The sequence below is a fragment of the Curcuma longa genome, chromosome 3 (genome assembly GCF_044706935.1).
Source record: "Curcuma longa cultivar G26 ecotype Majalengka, Jawa Barat chromosome 3, ITB_CL_G26_1.1, whole genome shotgun sequence".
Taxonomy (NCBI): Eukaryota; Viridiplantae; Streptophyta; class Magnoliopsida; order Zingiberales; family Zingiberaceae; genus Curcuma; species Curcuma longa.
Window position 1 is genome coordinate 3,835,210 of NC_133863.1, and position 24,834 is coordinate 3,860,043.

Below are 24,834 nucleotides of genomic sequence, written 5' to 3' on the forward strand. Positions count from 1 at the left end.
CTCGTCATGCCGTTCTGTAGCTCATCACTGATGCTAGTCGTCCCAAGCCCATCGCACGTTCACCGTCCACTGCATGCATGCCGCAAGCTTGTTGCCTACCGCAAGCGCTCCTGCAGCCCATCGCACGCCCTCTGCGTCTCCTGCTGCTGTTAAGCGTTTGGAGAAAAAACATAAGGGACAGAATATAGGCATGTTGACTAAAGACGAATGCCTTTTTTTCTCTCTTCTTTCATAGCAGATCCTTGGTCGTCCGCCCCTCCATGATTTGCTCGGAAGATCATTGAACTCAGCTCGATCAATCTTAATTGGTATGAATAACGTTAGGCAGATCAATTTGTAACGTTGGCCAGCCGCGCCCTTGCCAAGATGAGCAAGGAGGCGGCGGACGTCTGCGGAAACCTGGAAGGTCTATCCGAAAAGGAGCTCGGCGTCCTCGTCGACTGGGAGAAGAAGTTCCGAGCTAATTACCCTGTCGTTGGTCGCCTAGCCTCGAAGAATCTGGCCGTACCTTTCTTCCCCACTTTAATCCGTCGGTTCTCATCGTAAATGTCTGGACTTTATCTTCTTTACTAGCTCAGTCTCTGTGATTTTCCTGCACTGACTAACCGTATACTTTATGATGGTGTGGAAATTGTTGCTTTACCTCTTTCTACTCTCCGGTCAGAATGCAAAAAACTAAATATATCATCTACATGCTTTTGCTTGCCTATCACATGTTTTTACATCGAGTCTTCGGTGACTTGTGATCTGGTTTAGGGGAAGAGTAGGAACTATTAAGCTGTAATTACTGAAGAAACCAGAGTCTCCAGTTGATGGGCAATTCTTTTTCGTATTCGTTGGCTAAAAGTAAACTAGCTTTGTATGGGCGATTAGCTTAATGGCTTTTTGAGCTTGAATTCTGAGAGATTATGATTATCTGTCATATAATGATAATTTTCCATTGCAAAAAGTCATCGAGTTTGTTGACCTTTTTTCAATCAACGATGCATGCAAATTTCTTCATCTCGTAAACGGCGTGGGGGCCCTTGTTGACTGTACAGATCAAAAGCAGCTCGACTGCTCTTAAGGGCATCCACAACGGCGAGTATTTGGGGAGATATTTGGAGAAATATCTTCACCTCCGAATATTTCCCGGATATTTGACGGGGTATTTGAAATCACCGGATTAAGAGTTATATCCGGTGATTTCAAATACTTTATTATAAAATATATATATATTAATTAAAAATAAATAAAAACGAATTAAAAGTAAAAAAAATAAAAAAAAAAGACCATGGTGGTCGATCACATGATCGACCAGCATGGTGGTGGTCGACCAGTGGTCGACCACCAGATTTATTTTTTTTAATAAGAATTTGACGTGGACATGGAACCCACAAATATTCGATCGAAATATTTCTGACCATTATGGATGCCCTTACCCGATTCCATACGGCTGACACGCAATGCGGACCAATGGCTCTGGTTCCCTCCGTGTTCGGTTTCTTGACTAGGACACGTGAGCCGCGTCACGTCGATCTCGCGCTGAAAGTCCGCCCCATGACAAAGCCGAACTGGGTCCCCCAAACTGCTGCTGAGTCAGGACGCCATTTGACGACTGAGTTGCCACGTGAGCGGTCACGATCGGTCGTTGTCGGGATCGTCCAGCTGAGACGTCCACGTGGCAGATATGATATCCGGGTAGGTGGGGACCGGGCCTGGTTGTTTTGACTTGGTCGAACCGAATGACGTAATAGAACGATGTTGTTGACGTTACGTGTGTAATAAACCCGGTCCGCTCACCAATCGGCCTATTCCAACCGCTTTGCTTAATCGCACCTGCTCTCCCCAATCATTTATTTTTGTCCAAAGAACTTTATTTTATAAAATGGTAAATTCAGTGTATTTTTGAAAATAATACTGTATTATAATGTTTTCGTGTATCCAGCTGATGGATTGTGCTATCAAACTGTAAAGACTGCGACAACATTAACGTACGAAGTATACTAATTAACTAAACCGTGGGTTCAAGGCCCTTCCTAACCGCAACGTCTTCCCACCCTCCTCTCTTCTCGTTTCCTCCGAATCCAACGAAGAAGACGCGCAAAAATCCAACTTTCCTTTTTCTTGTACTATAATTTTTGTTGCATTCTTCGTTCTATTTCTTTAACCACCATCTCGATTTTGTGGAATTCTGTAACGGAGGCGGTTTGCGGAGGCGAGATCAATTCTCCCCTCCCGCCAGTGCGACTTGGAGTTTCTTCCATCCAAGTTTGCATCGCGAATCGGAGGTTGGAGGCTTTGTGTTTAGCAGCTTTCATGATCTCAAGGAATCTAGTTGGAGGTTTTGAAATGTTTTTGGAATTCATAAGGATTCTTTAGTGCGTGTTCGACGTTATTTCTTTTGCCGTTGCTTGTCTCGGATTGATGAAATCCATTTGTTTTTTAGTTAGAAAATAAATCGTATACATTCAAAAGTAGAAAAACAATCCTGTGTAAGAAAATAAAAAGTTGTTTTTCGGGGGTTTGTTTCTATGGCGTTTTTTATTTTTATTTTTTCCGCCCAAGGACGCAAGTGGTTGTTCCGAAAACCTAGAAAGCTCCATGTCCTCGGCGTAGTTGGATTTCCTCAAATCACGATCAGTGTGGTGGTGGAACTTCGTTTTCGCGGATCTTATTTTGTTTCCATTATGTTTCTTCTAATCGCATCTCTTTGTTTTATTTACCACTATTGTGGAGAAAACCTAAAAGAAAGCAAACAGTAGAAATATTAATTTGTGTGTCTAATAATCAATGGCAAGAATACTTATTTATCTATCCATGTTTGCCGCGGCTTCTTCGCTTTACCTCCAAATCTTCTTCTAGTCTTCTTTCGAGTGATCCTTGCACTTACTCCCGCAACACTCTCAATTTCAGTTGCCATCCTGACAGTTTTGGCTTGATATTTTTTATTTCTAATTATTTACACTCTCAATTTCAGTTGGCATCCTGACAATTTTGGCTTCATATTCTTTAGTTCTGATTATGTTGGAGTGGGCTTTTATGTGAAATCTCGTGTCCAGTTTTTTCATAGGATTGTTCATGAATTTCCTTCCTTTGTAATATCATTTTGCTTTAATTTCTGGGAAGTATTTTGTAATATCATTCTCTGATGCAGAGCCTTTTTTGGCAGATTTATGGTAATGGTGATGTTGACATCGTCAATGTAGTTTCATTTGAAGACTGCAATTGATGGATACATGTAAAGTTGAGCCGCTTGGGGCAAAAGCGCAGACAAAGCATGATCCAAGGCCATCTCACGAGAAGAATGATACCATCCCAAGCACTGGCAAGCCTCGGAATGTTGCTTCTAGGTACATGAATGGAATCTCATCCACGCCTGTTTCAGCTTCCAGTGCATCAAGACGATGCTCTTCTCCAATTGCCAGTCAGAGTCGCACAACCCATATACCCGGGGTGTCAATGCCTAAACGATCCCAATCAGCTGATAGGAGAAGATCAGGAACCCCTTCCTCAAAGAGTTCTGCATTGCCATCCCCATCTAGGCCATCTACTCCCTCAACCCCATCTTCTAAGCCAGCAACTCCAGTACAAGCTGTTGTTACAGAATATCACAAGACCACAAGACAATTACTCAGCAACAAAGCTCCTGATGGCTTGTGGCCTTCTATCCGAAGCCTTTCTTTTTCTTTCCAGTCAGAATCTCTTATTGTTCCAGTTAATAAGAGAGAAAAGTTGGTTGCAAAGTCCTCTCCAGTAAATTCAATCAATTTAGCATCAAATGTGGTATCTGAGAGAAAAAGGACTCCTCTAAGAGGAATGAGTACATCTGACCAATCAGAGAATTCTAAACCAGCAGAAAACTCAAACACTAAGGTAGTAGATCGACATGGGAAGCTATCCACAAGTGCTATGTCGAGAAGTATGAATCTTTCTGATAAGAAAAGTAGATCTGCTGGAAGAGTTGCTTCACAAGGGATTTTCCCCAATAAGATAGATCTCACATCCAGTAGTGCATCCAGACATCCCAAGCTCTCACTACCTAATGAAGTTGAGCGACTCTTCAATAATGGAAGTGGAAGTCTAGAACAAAATGTGAAACCAGTTGTGAATTTGTCATCTCAAGCTACTATGAAATCTTCATTTGTGACACGTCCAACTAGTACTCAGTCATCATTCATCCTAGGTCAGCAGCGCCCGTCATCACCAAGTACTCAGTCATCAATCATCCCAGGTTTTCTGTGTCCATCATCACCTTGTAAGGTTTTGTCAGCATCATCATTTACGTCTAGGGGTATTTTGAGTCCTTTGAGGACAAGAGCATCTACTCCAATATCGTTGTCAAGCACTATTACTAGCACACTGGTTGGTACATCCTTTATCTCTAAGTCCAGTGCTGATGGGAAAATAGGAAAATTGCATGCAAGTGATATAGATGCTCATCAACTAAAGTTGCTGTATAATGCAAGTTTGCAGTGGTGTTTTGTTAATGCCCAAACAAACAAGACATTATCAATTCAGAAAATGAGAACAGAGGTAGGGATTTTGGAGTTCATGATTTAATCATATAAACATTCATTTATAACTTTACATGGTAGGTTAAGCTGCCAAAAAAAATTTCTACCTTCTATTATTCTAGTTATTTCAGTGAAGATGGCATTGTAAGGATAAAATACAAACTGCATCATAATTGTTTCAGATTATATTTGTTTTTTCCATTAAACTGTTTATGCTTAAGTTTTCATGTTTGCTATTTTTTTGGTGATTATCATACACTGACTCTTATTTTTTTGAGATGATGCAAAGAAAGAATTTATTTGCATTATCATGCTGTCATTAATAAGCTTATTCTCTTAGTTTTCCATGATGTGCAAAATATTTCTCCTGTTGAAGGGTGCAAAAGGAGATTCGTTGAGTTGAAACTATTGTATCATTAAGCTTCCTACATATTTATCCTATCCCCATGCCTATATTTTTGTACCAAAAATACCATGATTAAAATCTTGCTTGGCATACTAGGCTAACATGGTGAATTTATTTTTGATCTTCTCATTCAGAATGTTCTTCAAAGTGTTTGGAATAATAACTCGACAATGGGTAATTCTGTCCTCATGAAAAGGATTGATGTGCAACATTTGCAGCAGGAGATGAAGTTAGGTATTGTTTTGAAGGGACAGGTTAGATATTATTCATTCAATTCTTTGCTTTTGCCTTTTCAAATTCTACTTTTCTTTGGATTGTTCACTTTCTTTGATGCTACTAATGGAATGTGTATGGTTATTTGTATGAAACCTGAATTTCCAAGAGCAAATACTAAAACTTTCAAAACAATTAAATTTTCATAACAGAATAGATCATACAAGATGCAGATTGATTTTTTTCCTGATCAGTACAAAACAAAGTTTATGACTAGATGCTGTGATAAGACAATCATGCCGTCAATCACTGAAATACTGAATAAACCTGAAACCAAAAATCATAAGTGTAAAACTAGTTTAGTTCCACATTGTTGGTAATTTAACTAAACAGAGGTTTAATATGGCCTAGATGATTGTGCTATCATTACCTTGAATTTAAACATTTTGACTAGTGGTTATAGGTGACAAGATAATTTTCTCATTTGGGCTAGGTGTCACCGTGTGAGAATAAGCTTTTCAAGTCATCCTAATCTCTTGTTCGCATCAACATGTCTTATCTTTTTTGTTGTTTATGGTACTACATACCAACAAGATTCAGATTTTCATTTTGATCTTCCTGGTGTTTCTATGTCTTGTGCAAAATAACACTCCATGTTCATCTTATTCCGCATCTCATTTTGCACTAAGGATTGCTTCCTTCAATTTGAGGAAGATTCCATCCTTTTAATTTGCATATGCAGGAGATTTTGTTGTTTCTGATATATAGTGAATGGACTGCCGCATATGATAATTAGTAAACAAACAATTCATTGACCATGTAATATGTCGTGCTAAGTGTTAAGGGATTTTAATTTGCATAACAACAGTACCTGTTAATTATGCTAGCTCTGTTAAGTGAACTAGAATGATTTCTGAAAACTTCTTGGTGTGGTTTATCAGAAAAGATGTTTTACTGGTTGGGAGAAGAAGCATCACTACATATGATGAGGCCCTAGCCTTGAGATAGCTATCATGATTACAATTCAGCTTTCTTTTGTAGCTTCTCTTGTTTCCAAAAACTATTTTACTTACAATGTAAGCTTGAAGTTGTTGGGCATATTATTTTATTACGTTAACCATGCATTTCTTGTACAATATGTTCTATTACATAAATTAATTTCTTAAGATCTCTTTTTTTTGGAAAATTCTATAGATGATGTCCCTTGAACAGTGGGCAGCATTACGAAAGGAACATTTTAGTTCTCTCTCTGGGGCAATTGAAGCTCTTAATGCAAGCATTCTACGCCTCCCTGTGATGAGAGGAACGAAGGTATTTACATATTGATAATATATTTTCATTTGTTTAGTTGTAGTATCAAGGATTTCAATACTGGTCCAACCTAGGATTTGGTCTGTAATAATTGGTATAGTTTGATTTATTTTTTTAACTCCATACATCTTGTACATAAATTTTTGCTATGCTTCTAAAGCCTTAGTCAATTAACTGTTTGCCTTCATTTTACAGGCAGATATAATTGATATGCGGAATGCTGTCAGTTCGGCAATTGATATGATGCATGCTATCAGCTCCTCTATTTGTCTATTATTATCTAAGGTGAAATTCATCACTACTTATCACAAATAGTATGTATATGCTTGCATGTTTACCGCTAAGGATCTTACAATTCGTGGACATCTTCACTTTGAATATCATAGAACTTGAATTCATTCGAAACGGACACTCTTTGATCTGGAGAATTGACTAGATATGTTGATGTTTTTCATTGTATTTTTTTTTTGTGGAATTACTGGACATGGATGGCTTAATCAATAAACTTTCCCAGGTTCATAAGTTATTTAATATATCTTATGTATTCTGTTTTGATGTACAATATGATATCCTATATATCGTGTTTCAGTATTCAATATGATCCCTTATTTTTGAACAAGGCATCTTCCATTTACCAAATTGATTGTGATGTCTGGCAGGAGCCAACAATTTTTTTAGGAAAGGATAAATTTAGACTTGGAGTTCAAATAATGCAATGTCAATCTAATATGCTGCAAGGTCCCGCCCTGAAGTCACGTTTTCTTAGGAAGACAAGTTTGTAAATCTCATAGATAAATCCTTTAGACTTTTTATCTTTGCATCTCAAGTTCTATACAACATGACACTTGAATTTCTATTTCATTTGAACTTTCAGCCTGGACTACATCTTCTTTACCATTCATCTGTTTTTTTAATCTCCTTTCTGTTGTTATGGATTTGGCATCAGAAGGACAGTTTGCGTTTGATTGATGTTATTGAAAGTTTCAATTGCCATTTTATTCTTCTCAACCAATTTGTCTGACATAATTTGTTGACATGAGTGCTAATGGATGATGGGAAGAGGTGGTGGAAGGAGCTTTATTCACAACTTAAAAAAGAAACACCAATTTACCTCCTTGAACTTGTTTGTTAATTTGGTCTGAGAATAATGACATTTCATTTTTTATCACCTGTGGGTTTGGTGGGATAAGGCTTGGTTGTTGTTGGTTGTTGTTGTTGGGTTTGGTGCTGAAAGTTTTCTATTTGGATTTCATGATTACTAGGTAGAATGTACAAAGTCTCTCGTTTCCGAGCTTCAAAGTGTTGCAGCGAACGAAAAATTAGTGCTTGATGAGTGCAGAGAGTTACTTGCTTGTGCTGCAGCCATGCAGGTTAGTGATAATTGATACCCTTCTATAGTTTCTAACTTGATTTTTCATTTATACTGTATTACAATCACTAGGATAGTTCTCTAGAAGCAAATTGTAATAAGAAATCAATAACGTTGAACCAAAAAGAAAACACATAAAAGTTTTAGTACTGACTAGCAGCTAAACCTAAGAACACAAACTAAAAGCGGTTGACCTGTAATTTGATATCTATACAAATAACAAACTAGAAAGGCAAGAAGTAAAATTATCATGTTTAATGGTTAACAACGTGAGGGAATTCGCAAAGCTTTTGTCTAACATAATCTTAACTTCTCGAAAATAGGGCCAGGAAGAATCTCATGAACTAATAAACTCTTCACTTTTGTGTATTTCTGATATGTTGCTTCTGACCTTGTTTTCGGCATCTAGTTTACCTGTCAATTGTAATCCCACAACTGAAAGTGGAGCCAGAATAGTTGTCTGTCAAACAGACTTGTACATAGGATCATTAATTTCCTTTGTCATTAACTATCATCACTTTGCAATCAAGGAACCTAACCTGTTCAAAGATTCTATCTTGAGTTGGAGCTGTTTCAATCATGTAGATTTCTTATAGCAACAATGAAGCATGCTGCAGTAAAGTTACTTCATGCAATTGACTATGGAGATTACAATGTTTTACTTGTACGATCCTATCGATTGAGCATATCTTAAGCCTGCTACAAGTCCACCATGCTTATCCAATTTTGTACTCTTTATGCAAAACAGGTGCAAGAGTCCAGTCTTCGAACACAGTTGATGCTGCTTAAGAATGATGCTTGAAATCTTCACCAGACAGTTAGAGAGTTAGTAGATGATCAAAGCTCATATTTAGCATGCGTACCGCAACCATGACCGTCAATAGGAAGAGATAGGAGCATCTCTTAGTTTTTTAATTAAAAAAAATAAAATTATGTATACATGCAAAAGTAATCTTTCTTCCTTCCTCCTCATGGTTTTTTTTTTCTTTTTCGAGGTCAAAATGTCTGTATTTGCCCGTGTATTTTCTCAATCACTCACAATAGTAGAACGTACCAAAACATAGAAAGGAGGCATAGGAATAGCGGTCACGCAAAGAGAGTGAAGTTGTATATTCGAACTTTCTGTTATGATAGTAAAGTTGAAAGAAGCTATTTGTCGAAAGGTCGGCTCATTTCATTTTAGATTTACAACTTGGAAACTAATCGCCCTGATTAATCAGGCCTGATCTTTAAATTTTGGATGATACGTGTCACATGCAGATATTGCTCGCATTTCATATTCTCATAGTATTATCAGAAGCTCTCACTTATCTGTCATGCTCGACCTTAAAAAATACCAGAATTCCAAACGCTTCTCAATGTTCTCACATTTCCACAATCAAGTAACTCTAACACGCAAGACAAAGTGAAGGGAGAGATAATTATATGATTAGATCCAAAAGTTAATAAACAAATCTGTTTGCCAATATTCAACTGATACAATAAATTACGCACTGTACAAAGCTCATGATTTGTATTTCTGTCCATATTCAACTTGATTTTTTGTTTTTTTTTGTCAGCCATGCCAAGGTGGTATTGGATAAAGAATTATGCACGGAGCAGGCTAGAAGCTCCAAACTAAGTGATTTTTAACGTAGACTTGTACATGCCAGAAGTGCCACTATAACTATCTTATGGATATACTGCGTTGGTTGATTTTATGGACCTAATCGTCAGACTTGATGAGCATCATGCAGCGTTTCCAGATCTGCATGAGGCATTAACTCCAAATAAACATTTAGGAAAAAACATCTCACCCGTTACCCTGACCAATTGAAGCAACATCCACTTCTTTTGCCTTTAACGCCAGCAGGTATGTAGACAATTTGTTTTATGAAGTCTAGTGTCAAAGTTGCATGGCAGCAGCTCGTTATAACTATATCCAAGCAGATTCATCATACCTGTTTCTTTCAAATAATGTACTTCAGTTTCTTTATTCCAAATGTATTCTCATACGTGTGAGCCCTCCATGACAGTAGTATTGAACTGGTTCTCAATTCCGAAGGAGCTAGATCCTGGTTGCTTCACCAGCCCCATCTCCTCCATCAGTTTCCTCACTTTAAGGGCTTCATCCCACCTCCCTACTGAAGCATAAAAATTTGACATGAGCACATAGTAATCTGGCCTATTTGGAAGCAAGGTCATCATCCTCCGTACTACAACTTCTCCGAGTTCAAACCTCCAATGCATTCTGCAACCATGAAGCAAAGCTCCCCAGACATTAGTGTCAGCTTGTGTTGGCATCCTATCTATGAATTCCAGTGCTTCCTCTAATCTTCCAGCCCGAGCAAGCATGTCAACCATGCATGCATAGTGCTTCATTGAGGGAGCTATCTTATAATGCTCAGACATACTATTGAAATACTCTCGTCCTGCATCAACCATCCCAGTGTGGCTACAAAGTGAAAGAATGGTAGTGAAGGTTGCATCATTGGGTTGCAAGTCTTCCTTCAACATGTTCCTGAAAATATCAACAGAACCAGCATAATCACCTTGCATTCCATATCCACCCAACATCGCACACCATGTCACAGTATTCCTTTCTATCATCTCATTGAAGATTCTATTAGCCAACTTCACATCACCGTACTTGTTGTAGAAATTGAGAAGTGCAGTACCAACATGAATATTTGTAAGAAACCCAAAAATGATGGAATAGGCATGGAAACAACTACCGAGGAGGAAATCCCCCAAAGAGATACAAGATGAGATAGCGCAGACAACCGTAACAGCATCTGGTGAACATCCCTCTGACCTCATTGTGTTGAATAGAGATAAAGCTTCTACACCTTGATGATTCTGAGAGTACCCTGCAACCATTGCGTTCCAAGTAACAATATCCCTGCAATGGACTCCTTTGAATATAGAATTAGCTTCAATAAGCATACAACATTTTGCATACATATCAATGAGGGCATTCATCACCACCAAGCACTTTTCAACTCCTAATTTCAACCCTAGTGAATGAATTGAACTACCCAACTTCAAGTCCCTCAATTGTGCAGCAGCAGATAGAATACTGGATATAGTCACTGAGTTAGGAACTAGAACCATCCATTTTTTATCAGAAAATAGCTTCAATGCTTCTTGAGGATAGTTTCTTTGTGTGTACCCAACAATCATTGCAGTCCATGAGATGGCATCCATATTCTTAAGCTCATCAAACACATAACGGGCATCTGTAATGTCCCCACACTTGGCATACATGTCTACTAGTGCACTGCCTACAAAGGGGTTTGTACACATTCCACGCTTTATTGCACAACCATGCACCCATTTTCCTTGATGTAATGCGCCTAGCACTGAACATGAAGTCAATAAGCTCACCACTGTGTACTCATCAAGTTCATTATTAGATCGTTGCATGTGATTGAAGAATCTTAATGCTTCAGTGCCACAGTCATTGTGAGCATATCCTGATATCACAGTAGCCCAAGAAATCGCATTTCTATCCTGAGTTCCATCAAACACTCTTCTAGAAGAATCCATATCACCACATTTTGCATACATGTCAATGAGATTGTTGAGCACAAAACAGTCTGGATCCCCGACTTTGATTATGTGGCCATGCAACTTCTTTCCTTCATCAAGATCGAGCAATTCAATGCAGGCCTTCAGGACACGAGAGAAGATGATATTATCATGCTCGCAAAACCAACATCTCATTTGCGAATAATACCAAATAGCTTCTCTGTATTGCCCATTCAAGATGAAGCCTCTAAGCAGTACTTTCCAGGAATAAAGATCTGGGTCTGGAATTCTGTCAAACACCTTGCGGGCGGACTCGAGATCTGCCAAGGATGCATAACAGCTTAATAATTTGGTTTGGCATGGGAGATGATTGTTGAGTCCATGGACGAGGATGAAGCCGTGGATTTTACTGAGGGTAAGGGTGTCAGTGCAGGAAGACAACAGGGAAAGACATGGATTTGACGAGATGGGTTGGCCGGGAAGATATAAATAATGGAGTTGTTGGGTGAGAGAAAGGGAAGATGCTGCTGCTTGGCTTGATGGGTTCAAGGGTTTAGTACGAAAGATTGGAGGAAGGGTTTTCGAGAGATTGGAGGAGGAAGGGTTTTGGAGGGATGCGTTAGGCTTGAGAGCGCGGAGTAATCTCATTCTCCCAACCGGGAGACATTGAACCGGTTGAGTCAAAACGAGAGTAATTAATAAATGGCAGCCACAAAGCAAAAGAGGAAGCAAAAGATATAATTTGAAGGAAAAACCTTTTAAAATTGTGATAAAAATCTACAATAATTAAACTAATTTAATTAACTTTTTTTTTTTGTGTCTACCTTCAGATTAGGGTATAACAGGGGATGGTGCATTGGAACAGGCTTACATATGGAAATGATACATGCACCGCATTGTGCTCGAGGCCATAGAGGAGAAGAAGCTGGTGGGCAAGGTTCATCCCCGTGATTACCTCAATTTCTTCTGCTTGGGGAACCGAGAGACCAAGCAACCGGATGAGTATACTCCACCGAAGTTGCCGGCGCGGGGAACGGACTACTGAAGGGCCCAAACCCACCGGCGATTCCTCGTCTACGTCCATGCCAAACTGATGATTGGTCAGTGCTTTTTCTTGACTAAATTATCTACAAAAGATTACTTGTATATTTGATTCTACAATTTACATCTCAAGTGGACGACGAGTACGTGATCATTGGATCTGCTAACTCGAACCAGAGATCCCTCGCCTGAGACAGCAGGGACACCGAGATTGCTCATGGATCATACCAACCGGCACATCTCAACGGCTCCGGCGGCCAAGCCCACAGCGACGTTCATGGCTTCCGAGAGGGCCACCAATGTGTAACTTCGGATTTATGTAAAAATTGAACCATGCAGTAGTTTCAAATGGTAAGTGAGGATGAAATCACTGTTAGCTTTTGGAGGGTCTTCTTGGTTTCTTCCCGGAGTACAATTTCTCCAATGATGTATCCCTTGCTTAACAATTTTAAAAGTTTTTTTTTGATAATCTAAGTTTTTTGATTTAGAGATAGATGCTACTGAGTAGTGCAATTTATGCCGATGTCAATCTTTAGAATATTAGTTTCTGAGATTTGAATTCTGATTTTTATTTATTTATTTCTATTAGTGTTTTATCATTATATCACATGCATCTATGGGACATAATTTAAGAATTCTAAATGTTACAGATAGTTGGCACTGAAAAAATTCTAAATTTTCTCACCTGCGTTTCATTTGACAAGTTGGAACGTAGAGAATAATTAAATTATTCTAAATCATTATGGTTCATAAATCAAAGTGGGCCTCAACAAGGTGAGCTACTTTATATGAACCACTTAACAATTTAATAGATTAGTCGAAGAAGTGTAGGCTTTTAGTTATGATTAGACTTGTTACCAATAGAAAGCCATCCAATCTATTTTACTCATTAATCCGATCTATTCGCTAATTAAGATCGAGTTCAATGGAATATAATGAATTGTAATTAATCTTTTAGGTTTCTTAGATGCAAGTGATAATGGACTCTCACTTTGTTGATTCCTGAATAATTAAAATTTTAAATTTATCAAGATAAATTTCTACGGTGTTCATTAACTACTTATCAACCTTTTAATTATTTCTTGCTAGCTAGTTGTGAAATCATTTCACTTATACCAGAATTTGTTTCGGCTTGTTCACTGACACCGGGAGGTATTTAATTATAGTGAATTTTTTTGTTCCTAATGTCAAATTAAGTTCCGAGGAAACAATTCACCAAATTAAATGCACATAATTGTTATTGCTCGTTTATTCGTGTTGGATGACTTTTTCAAGTTTCGAGTATAACTCGGAGCCATGATTGCATTAAAAGCACGATTGAGTACCTCACCTGTCGTAAATTATAAAAAATAAGTTGCTGTCGATTTGTTATTGGTCCTCGATTCTGACAATGATCCATATCAAAAAAAAAATGCATGTTAACAATTCGATTCATTTCTTCTCTCGGCTAATATGCCAATTTTAAAATATATTATGCTAATTTTAAAATAAAAATATAAAAGTCAGGATAAATCAATGAATTAATCATAAAAAGGTGAATCTTCTTAAGAGAATAATATCCTTGAACCCATCGCCCTCGTGGTCCCATCAATTGACGAGATCATGCCGTCGCTGTCAAATCGAACGGCCACGATTAACCCTGCGAGCATCATCCAACAAACGCTGGCATCGCTTCCCAATAAATCCCCCATATGCACACGGACATCTCCCCAAATCTTTCTCATCGGACGTGTCGACCACAGAATCGAGTTCTAAATCTCCATCGCCAAGGTAAGATTCTGAGGAGAGTCATCTGGGAGCATGGCATCCTTCTCTAGTTTTCCGAGGCGTGGTACTGTACTGCTAATTTGAGCGTATATAAACAAACGTCAGACATTCAATTACGGGGAGACACAAGTACAGATAGTAGATTCTTTTGTGGTTTTCCCTCCGAAAGCTTTCCCATTTACGGTGCAACATTATCTTGGCTTACTCTATAGAAATTACCCAATAAGGTTATTTCGCCGGTAATTAAGAGAAAGCAGAAGGCAGCTAATCTTTACGGGCGAGGCAACACGTGCAGTACGCATGCAGGTGAATTTCTGAAACCCTAGATGGAAGCTGCTCTTTATAAACGACGGCAAGGAGACGAGAAGATCAAAGCAAGGAGGAGAAGGGATCCAATCTCACCTCCTATCTTACAACCCTCCTTAGTCCCCCACTCCTCTGCCATGCACGCGTCTCAATCCTGCATTTGAATGCATGAGTTGTAAGTTGGGTGACAGAAGAGAGTGAGCACACGCCGGAAATTGTATCAGTTGATGCCTTGTCTGCTGCGTGCTCACTTCTCTTTCTGTCACCCGTCTATCCCTATATAACTACTGCTCATTAATCTGTTGTTTAAGTAGAGTTTCGGGTGATGGAAAAATTAAAACATGTCCTAGCTAGCTAGGCGGTGGATTGAGGGGTAGACGGACATGTGTTAAGCGGTGGATTAAGGGATACACGCGTGTGCGCCATACGGTGGTTTCCGAGGTGAGTGGGTTCATGGATTTTTAATCAGGGCATGATGATCTACTGATATTGGCATGCTTTCTGTTTCCATGGGCAAGTTGGTGTGGATCTATTGAATCGAGAAGGGAGATTCAAGTAACGAGAAGGCGTGTAAGAATGCGTGATTTTTGAGATGCATCTGTACATAGTTTAACAGAAACACTCTTTGACTATCTTCTCTCTCCATGGTTCTGTGCTAGCTTATCGTTCTCCTGTTCATACAGATCATAGTTTAATGCCCTTTTGCCGTTCTTGCCAAACAGGACTCTTTTTTGGTCGCCATAAATTGCGAAATATACCAGTTTCTTCTCCGGTTGAGGTTGATCTATCTGGGCTAATTTTAGTCTGATGTATTGAAGTTTAGTGTTCAGTTATGCATGCGGTATCATAGATCATTACTTCTTACTTTACAATCTTACGCATGTTTTCTTCTTCTTGTTTTTATCTTTTGCTTCGGATCATATTTCATTTCTATGGTTATGTCTGTCTACGTAGAGCATGTATTTGTGGTTTGATTTATCTTCTTTGCTTCCTATCTTTTATCTGCAGCAATGATTTACTGATAGAATGCTTTCCATATTAAAACTCCATGGAGGCATGACAGCCTGAAGTTTAATTAAACTGTCGTGTTTTCTTTTTGTTCTTTATTTTATAAGAAATAACTGTGAAGAATGAAGATTTAGCTTCTAATCAAGTTTAGCCCGATGTTTATGAAATTATGATACAGATGATCTATGATCTTCGCCTTTCATTTCTTGGTGGTGAACAATTTGGTTGGTTTTATTAGTGTAAAATTGTAGTTTAGCACAATTGATATTATTTTCGATGCCTTGGATTTGTTAAACTTAGACATAAATATTATGGAATATATTGATAGATATGTTATGAAAATGCTACATCAATAATTTTACAACCATACATGATCTTCACGATTTTATTTTATTATTAGTTATCAAAAACGTTCATTCATGATTTATATACAGTCGGAAAGTTCTTAGTGAAAAACACTATAATTAATTACTTTAAGGTATCTTGTATATGCTAATTGTAAGGCAAAGCTTTTTATTGGATGGATATTTGTTTTTTCACTTAATGAGATCATCTTTAAACCAATTTACTTTATGATATCCTTGTTCTTTTTTTCTTCCAAAAAATAAAAGTACAATCATTGGTGCTTATATAGATCTTTCAATTGTAATCTCAGAGAGATTTAATTGCTTAAATTTAGTTTCTCTAACATAGTTAAATTTACATGCATGTTAATTGGTTGAATGTACGTAGATGCCACCAATATTATATTGTTTTTTTACTGTATATTGATGATATCAATGCAAAATTCTAAAAAAATATCAGATCATATTAGATCTATTATATGCAGTATTATTTTACATTAAAAGAGATTATTTAGCAACTCAAACTTGTGACGATAAAGTCACATGACAACAACTATTCAAATAAGAATAAATAGTTAAAATGTAGAATATTACTTGAGTGTTGTGTGATTCTCATGTCCTACATGGGTTTAAACGATAATTTTAATAGGATACACATGTTTCTTAGTATTTATTTCATAATTAGTATAATATTGAATCATTCTTCTATGTGTAATATAGAAATTTTGATTAATGAAATCTGCTCTTGTAATGTCTGTATGATGTTTATTTTCTCTTTATGATCATCATTTGATAAATTTCGTCCATATTTGTGTTATTCAACAGTTAAATTTCAATATTGCATCAACAAAATAATTACATTTTAGCTTCTAAATCAGTGTACGCATAATGGACTTTAATTTGCAACAATTTGACATGACCTTCGTTACTAGTCAGACCTTCAAAAATCATATGAAAGATCATGGAAACTAGTAAATTTTATTGTAACTGGTTTTGAGGACTCATCCTTAGCTTGACTCTCCTGGTACTTTATCTACAAGAAAGATAAAGTGCATAGTTAATTGCTATATGGTACGTCGTGCATGATCTTATTAGTAACCCACAACCCATTGTTCATTTGCTATATATATATGGCCATTATCATTTCTATTAAAATATTAGGAATCAGTCCTTTTGCAAAACAAACACATCCTTTAATTCGCACTTTTTCTATGGTGATTTGACCTAGGCTTCATCTCGCCCAACATTTTAGTGTTTTAATACTTGCGAATACATTGGTCTCTGCTTTTGGCAATCAAGAATCAGGGAGTTTATGTGATGTTTATATCCAGATAGAGGGAAATTTATGTCTGGAATAAGAGAAGATGTTGCGAGTTAGTGAATAGTTACTTGTAGAGTCAAGACCATGGGGTTATGCTGGAATGGGTTATAGCAGGTGAGTAGTTAAGATTGATTCATTATTGTTGTAAGTTTGGTTAACACATTTGGTCTTCTGATCTAAATCTAGTTGGCCTGTTTTTTTATGCTCGTGTCTTCTTTTCAGAGGTCTATTGGCTAGTGATTGATCAAAGAGCTACATTAATGAAGTCCACGAATTAGTATTGCTAGCTAGCATTTATTAATTCACTCTACCATATATAGCCACTTAAGGAGTTGCTGTAGGTGACTTGCGTAGTGAAGATTGATTATCCTCAATGTGCTCTGCAAGGAAGCAGTGTTGTTCTCTTCCAAGGAGGTGCGAGGAATGCTTCTATTAAGATTGTAAGGTTAACAACCATGCTGATCTTGGGAAGATTTCTGAAAAGGGCTTGGCCATTTAATCATTGAGTGATATATTGTTTTCATTCTAGATAACTAATAATCTAGATACATGGCATATATCATCTTTAGAATTTTTATGTTATTTATGACCAGGATGCTGTATCCTCTCTAGCTACAAGATTTTACTAGGGGTCGAGATATGATAGATTTTGTACTGGGATGCTGTTTTCTCATGGTTATACATTTCGAACTAAGTAGCTAGCCCATTAGAATTCAGTGTGGTATCTTTCTGTATTCCTCTAAAAGCATGCCTAAAAACTTAGTACGACAAAAAAAATTTCCTTACAGAATTAGTTTAATTTGGTTTGGTGCAGTGTCATCATATATATATATATATATTATCCTCTATCAAGACAGGAATAATTAACTTACACCTCTTCTAAAAGTAGTATTGCGCGGATTTAAAATTATGTACATTAGTGGATAATCTTCTTCTGACCCGACAAGATCTGGCGTCACGCCACTGAGAGTGGCGATATAGATAGAATATAATCCTAAGGGCCAAAAGGCAGGTTTAGGGTGGCAGCGAGAAAAGAACTGAAGGAGGTTAACTTTTCTGACTAGCTTCAGCGGCATGCATTTGGCATCGCATTGGTCGACCCACAAGAATTATTGCACTTAGCTCGTGAACAAGGCAATTTACAAGGATGCAAGATGGCAAGCACAGCGTAGGCTTTGCTCGTGTTGCTTCTTGGTTCATTCGATCGCCTTGGTCACGTTCCAATTGTATTTAGGGATCATTAAACAGTTTATCAGTATCATCCTTGCTTGATAGTCGTTCATAATCAATTAATAGAGACGACCGTAGTTTAGAATATGCGAAACGGAGATGAGGGTGAGAATTAACTGCAAAAGTTGAAACAGAGACAACGATGGACAATTATATATAGTAACGAAATGTTAATTAACAAGGCGGCCCAAAAGATTTTGATTGATCTGTCGCCGAAACGATCAAGCGCCGGCATGTCTATAATCCGCTGTCCACTCAATGTCCTTGAGACCGTCCGTAACTCTGATGCCCCGCTTCGCGTCAGGCGGAATCCTCCCAGCCGCCACCCCCTCCAGTTTGGCCACCACCATCTCCGCTGTCTCCTGCGTCGGCGTCGCGAACCGCATCAGGGCATTGCGTCTCCGCCTGCGTCCCGCCTCCTCCAACAGGAGAACGAAATCAAGTCGAACGCGTTGAGCATCTCAGGCTCCTTTGATGCCGCGGGGCAGTCGTGTTTCTTCCCCTTTGATCTGTCCTCCAGGATCCGCAGGGAATGGCTGACTTCTTGAACCAGCCTCGCCACGTTGAGCCTCCTGCGGGAAGTGGAATTGCCGGCGGTGGATCTTCCGGTACATGGTGACGAGGTTGTCGTCCTGGAATGGGAGATAGCCGGCAACCAATACGAAGAGAAAAAAGTCGCGAGACCAGAGGTCAGCCTTGGAGCCGTCTTACTCCCTGTTTCCGATAACCTTCGGAGCCACGTAGGCAGGAGTTCCGCACGCTGCATGGAGCTCGTAGGCGCTGGCGAAGGCACTGAGACCAAGGTCAGCGATTTTGAGGTCGCCAACGTCGTCGAGGAGGAGGTTCTCAAAGCTTAAGGTCAGGGCGACAGACCCCGAAGCTATGGCAAAAGTCGACGGCGGAGACGAGATAGCGGAAGTAGCTCCTCCCGAAGGGGCCCTGCTTGCGAAGAGCTCGCCTCGGCGGACGAGCTCCATGACCAAGAAAATGCGAATGGGGGTGGTCATTACGTCGTGGAGCTCGACAATGTTGGTGTGACGAGCTAGCTACCCGCATGACGACAGCGATCTTTCACTTCACCTGCTCCTCCATCCCTGCGCGGTGCACATTCTCCTTGCCCACAACCTTCATTGCCACGCTCTCGCCGGTGAGCAGATCGTGCACCGCGTGTACACCTTGGCAAAGTCGTTGTGCCCAAGAACGCGCCTGGGCTAGTAGCTCCCATGACACACTCCCTTTAATTACCTCCAACTCAGGAGGCAACAGCTCCTAGCTCCATTTATGTTAGCCATCCTTTTAAATTTTCTCTCACTTAATGTTCTCAAATTAAACAAGGGAATTAGGAACAGGGGGAGCGGAGGAAAAGAAGAAGCCACTGCCCGCCTTCGACGTGCTTGCGGTGCCAGCTGCTCCCGTCGTTATGCTTGCAGTTGCCGGCGAGAAATATCACGGCTTTATCTTCTTGTCATGTTGGCGGCGCTGCGGCATTCCCAGTTGGCGTGCCAATGTTATTTTTCATTTTTCAGGTTTTGCAAGTAAAATGCTGCATCGATTGGTTAAGGCGGTTGAAGCGTTGATGCACAAGTATGCGCGCGGAAGGAAGGGATATCTTTTCCAACAAATAGATCATTTTTAGTCTCAGTCATTAATTGGAATCTGTTTCAATTTTAAATCTTTTATTACTCAAATTTCAAAAACATAAATTACATTTAATAGGGTCAGCTTTCTGCCGAAGTGGAATATAACGTGGCAGAACCTTTATTTGCCTTGGTTTAAGAAAAAAAACACTAATTAAGCACCTTGTCCGATATAAAAACCACTTAACTAGAATTCATAGACATTTATATTCCAAGATAATATTAAAAAACTAAGTGCTTCTCAAATGTCATCGGCGCTCTCCTATCTACGAGGGCTTTTTGGTTTCTCAGCTAGAAAGAATTCAATGAAAACTTATACCCAAACTTTAATTGCAATTATTATTCAGAATACTAATTGATATATAACGTAAATGGGCTTAGAATGATGTGGCACAGTACTTATTATTTATACTCATGTTAATTAGTTTGTCGACGAAAGTACGCGTCCAAATAATTGAAACACCACCATCTCCAATTGCCTTTCCCTTCCCCATCTTTTAATGTCGGTGATACAATTAATTATATATAATGAATTATTCGGTTGTAATAGCCGTCTCAAATTAATTATTCTTTGTAAATAAAGATAGTGCACTTGAATGATCATAAAAACCATCCCCTAGAGAGAGTTGCACTTGAATGATAAAAAAACCATCCCCTAGAGAGAGTTGCACCATTGATATATACTTAATTAAATTTGCATTAGTTTATATATGCATATAATTAAGGAACCCTATAAAGTAGTACATAAATTGTGTGTCAATCAGCTTGTACTAACAAATCATGTCGACGCAATATCCAATTTAATCTGACATTATAACATCAATCAAGATCATGAAATTGCATGAGTTAAAAGTTTCAACGAAGGAATATTTATATATCGAGATGACAGCTCCTGAATAAATAGCATAAATTCCAGTTTGCCATTTGCCAATGACCTCTTCACAGCCCTTCCAGTTTGCTCGGCTGATGACTGACAGTGGAATCATAACTACTACTTGTCTACTTTGGCTAGTTATTGAAAATTAAATATACAAAGAAAAAACAAACATGAGAAGAAGAAATATTTATATATAATTGTCATCATATATATCATGCATGGACCTACTATCTCAATTATTGATGGAATTAGTGGACGATGCTGTTTACGTCCATTTCGTTGATCTTTAATGCCCATACCACATGCTTCTGCCAGCAGATGCAACATGACAGAATCTAATTAACTTCGCACGTCATGACAGAAGAGTTTCAGCCTTTCAGGTGGGCTAATGGAGATGGAGACGCCCTGCAAGCATTAACCACTGTTCACAGTTCATATTTAACTAATTTGCATGTAATGTTGCATAAAGGATCGATGCATCTAGCTAGCTACATTGTGACAGCGAGAAACTAATTCTTCGTATTTTGTGGGGGCCGGGCATTGGAAGGAGTGTGTCTCTTTGATTTGGATGCATGTAGTTGTGATATATATATATGAATTGCCTCAGCCGTGTATATATATAAAAGCATCTGTTAACTGATCGATATATCGGCAAGAGAAAATGACACTTGTTCAATTATTCCAAAATCAATGAATCTAGATAAGTATTCCATCAAAAGGCTATTGGAGGGCAGGAATTAGCAATTCCACGCCAAGTTTTTTTCTTGTTCATGATTAGTGGCGGATCAATTATTTGTTGTGATCCAGTTCTTAATTCTGATTTTTCTTAAACTTATAGGTAACAGTTCGATTTTGATTTGTCATGTACTATACAGTAATTTATCCTCTCATGTATCAAAAGTTTGTTTATATTTGTTCAATATTAAAAAATTATAAATAAGATAAATATAATAAATTTGATTCATTAATATTTAAAATTTATTACTAAACTCATCAATTCACTTATGTAAAATTCAATTATAATTTAAGTTTGACTCAAGATTAATAAGTTTTTTAATAAATAAACATAAATAAATTTGATAAATAAATAATAAATTTAAACACAATTAAATTTACTTCGACTCCAGCTCTTTTACCTCTTTTGTTGGAGTAGTTAATTAAATTAGTGTTCATATCAAATTATTAGTAGACCAAGTTAATTGAGAGGATATAAATTAGTACATCAATTATTTCAATATTTCTTTGTTAAATTTTGTATAATTTTTCTTTTTTGCTCTATTAGTTTTTAATTAAATTGCTAATTGATCATTTGTGTCATTCTAAATCAATTTGTGGTAATATGTTATTCAATTGTTTGTGCTTGTCTTTGTTCCTGTGTAGTCGTGATCTTTGATTATTCAAAAGTTTTTAAAGAAGTATTCATGATCAAATTAATTTACTATGATATTAAAATCATGCATGTCTTTTTTTTCTGAATGATTACGATGAAACAGACTTGTTGAAGTGGACAAGGATAGAATTTCGACAAAACGAGGCAATGTTGTCCTCCCCCATCGTAGTCAAATACAGTTTCCCGATTTACTTCTTCATATATGATCATGGGACCAACCGTATGGGATTGATAGGGTGACAGATTTTACCTTTTGTTGAAATGCACGCCTTATTTTTATTACTACGTGACTTAAAAATCTGTCACAATGCCTCAACACAAATTAGACTAGAAAACAAGACCAATACAGATCATTTCTCACCAAAAAAAAAAAAAGAAAAAGGAAAAAAAAATGTGAAACCATTTCGCTGTTAATCTTAACTACAATAAGTAGAATAATATACACATGAAAAATAAGGAAACCGAAAACTTGAAGAACATACAACAAACAGTAGTAGGAACCCTAATTTGGTGGCGTCAGTACGCCTCATTCTCAAGTGAGGATAGATCGTGTGAGATCCGATAGATTCCTATATTCTGTTATTGTTCGCCACCATCGGTGCCGGTGGCGCCCTGCCACGCCCACACGATGTCCTTCAGCCGCTTGCGGACCTTCTCCTCGCAAAATTTGGCGAATTCAGAGGCTTCGCCTGAATCCTTGGAGAACTCTACCACCGCCATCCCGTCCGCCGCCTCGAAGACCTCCGCCATGACTACCAGTTCCAGTTGCCCCTTCCATTCATTGCCGCTCTTCTTCTCCATCTTAACCTTGTATGGCTTCACCATGCACACGTTGAAGCCTAGCTCCTGCCCTGCTCTCTCCAGCCGCTCCACGATGGCAGCTGTCGGCGAGCGTGATGTGAACATCGTCCCTGCAGGCCTCCGGTTCTGGAACAAGCTCGACAGGTTGAAGCCTGAGGAAAAGGTGGATATGAGCTTGAACGCGTTGTAGAACTTCGGAGATCCGGGCTTTAGCTCATCATCTTCCTCTACCGGGGTAGGTGGAGGAGGGATGCGAGGTTCTTGAAGGAAGGCTTCCTTTTTGAACCAAGGATGACTTTTGATGGCTGGGATGGAGATGCGCTTCTCCGGATTGGCGACGAGGAGGAGGGAGATGAGGCGGCGTGCGTCGCCGGAGAACCACGGCGGGATTCGGTAGTCGGCCTTGAGCACTTTGCAGTACATCTGCATCAAATTCTCCTCTTGGAAGGGCAAGAAACTGGCGAGGAGGACATAGAGGATGACGCCGCAGGACCAGACGTCGGCCTTGGAGCCGTCGTACCCATGGCGGCGGAGAACCTCCGGAGCCACGTACGTCGGGGTGCCGCACTGTGTGTGGAGAAGCCCGTCGTGGCGGCGCTGTTCGGGGAGTGCGGAGAGGCCGAAGTCTGCGACCTTGAGGTTGCCATTGTTATCGAGGAGGAGGTTCTCCGGCTTGAGGTCGCGGTGCGAGACGCCGAGGCTGTGGCAGAACTCGACGGCGCATATGAGCTGGCGGAAACAGCGGCGGGCCTTTTCCTCCGGGAGCGGCCCACGGAGGACGCGTGCGAAGAGCTCGCCGCCGCGCACGTACTCCATGACGAAGAAGATGCGGGACCTGGTTGCCATTACCTCTCGGAGCTCCACAACATTTGGGTGGCGGACGAGGCGCATCACGGAGATCTCCCGCTTGATCTGTTCCATCATCCCGGCTTGCCGGCTGATTTGGTCCTTGTGGATGACCTTGATGGCGACGCTCTCGCCGTTGCGGAGGTCTCGGCCGTGGTAGACCTTCGCGAAGGTGCCTCTCCCCAGGATTCGCCCCATCTCGTACCTGCCTAACACCAGGTTCCTCATCTCTCCGTTTTCTGCTTCCTTTTCCATTGCTTCCTCTGCTTTTACCTAAATCAACGAACTTGAAACCGCATGGACGAACAACCTGATACTTTGATACACCACCTTCTTTACCGCTCAACTGCGGTTTGAAACAAAAACGAATTGATTCTAGCAACTTGAACATATATAGGAGAGAAATTTAACCAAACCTGCTTCTCCTTCTACGGTAACCCTCCATCTTTGGCAAAGATCAGTTTTTTGGCAGCTGCCTCTTCTTCTTCTTCACGAAACTGCTGAGAAAATCCGAGCTTTGACTGACTTCGGTCGGCAACATTTTTCAGGCAAGAGAAGAAAGCAGGGCAACTTTTTATGTGTGTTGAATGGAAATTGTTCAGGGGGAGAGCTTATAAAGGAGGACAAAATATTGTCGGTGCGAACGTTGGACTGGAGGAAGCAGTATTCGAAAGCGAATCTAACGCGAAGCACCTGGTTTCGTGCTGTAAAAGGTTAGAATCCGCCAACCTAGCGGCCCCACACGATCGGTCTCTCGACCATCTGTGGAGAGGTAAATTACGGTGAATGTGGCACTGACCAGGGCATGGTGGCCGAGGGATTTAGAAACATGGCACAGATTGATGTTATCACAAATGCAACCATAAATCCTCGAACAGCCCACCTCATGCTGCAAGCATCCATGTCCTGACCAGCTGACCCCGTCCGTGGGGGCCGAAGCACCTGGTTTCGTGAAGAGCTT

The 24,834-nt window shown here is 39.4% G+C and overlaps 3 protein-coding genes and 1 pseudogene across 4 annotated transcripts; 2 read left to right on the top strand and 2 right to left on the bottom strand.

Moving 5' to 3' along the window:
• The first annotated feature begins 2,088 nt into the window (after positions 1–2,088).
• Positions 2,089–8,957, top strand: LOC141825620 (AUGMIN subunit 8-like). 2 transcript variants are annotated; one of them, XM_074713002.1, is made up of 7 exons: positions 2,089–2,323; positions 3,152–4,515; positions 5,037–5,156; positions 6,310–6,426; positions 6,622–6,711; positions 7,689–7,796; positions 8,544–8,957. In XM_074713002.1, the coding sequence occupies exons 2-7, from the start codon at positions 3,211–3,213 to the stop codon at positions 8,595–8,597; spliced, it is 1,794 nt and encodes a 597-aa protein (XP_074569103.1). In that variant the 5' UTR covers positions 2,089–2,323; positions 3,152–3,210; the 3' UTR covers positions 8,598–8,957. The 2 variants fall into 2 exon arrangements, with proteins under 2 accessions (XP_074569103.1, XP_074569102.1); XM_074713001.1 differs by having other exon boundaries at positions 2,089–2,270.
• A 348-nt stretch (positions 8,958–9,305) lies between these two features.
• LOC141825347 (pentatricopeptide repeat-containing protein At2g03380, mitochondrial) lies at positions 9,306–11,953 on the bottom strand. The gene has a single exon (XM_074712732.1). The coding sequence runs from the start codon at positions 11,951–11,953 to the stop codon at positions 9,785–9,787; it is 2,169 nt and encodes a 722-aa protein (XP_074568833.1). The 3' UTR covers positions 9,306–9,784.
• Positions 11,954–14,744: 2,791 nt separating this feature from the next.
• LOC141823060 (uncharacterized) lies at positions 14,745–17,129 on the top strand (annotated as a pseudogene).
• A 5,478-nt stretch (positions 17,130–22,607) lies between these two features.
• Positions 22,608–24,433, bottom strand: LOC141824349 (CBL-interacting protein kinase 16-like). Its single transcript, XM_074711619.1, has 2 exons — positions 24,290–24,433; positions 22,608–24,219 (listed from the first exon to the last, which is right to left on the bottom strand). The coding sequence occupies exon 2, from the start codon at positions 24,126–24,128 to the stop codon at positions 22,806–22,808; it is 1,323 nt and encodes a 440-aa protein (XP_074567720.1). The 5' UTR covers positions 24,129–24,219; positions 24,290–24,433; the 3' UTR covers positions 22,608–22,805.
• Positions 24,434–24,834: the final 401 nt, after the last annotated feature.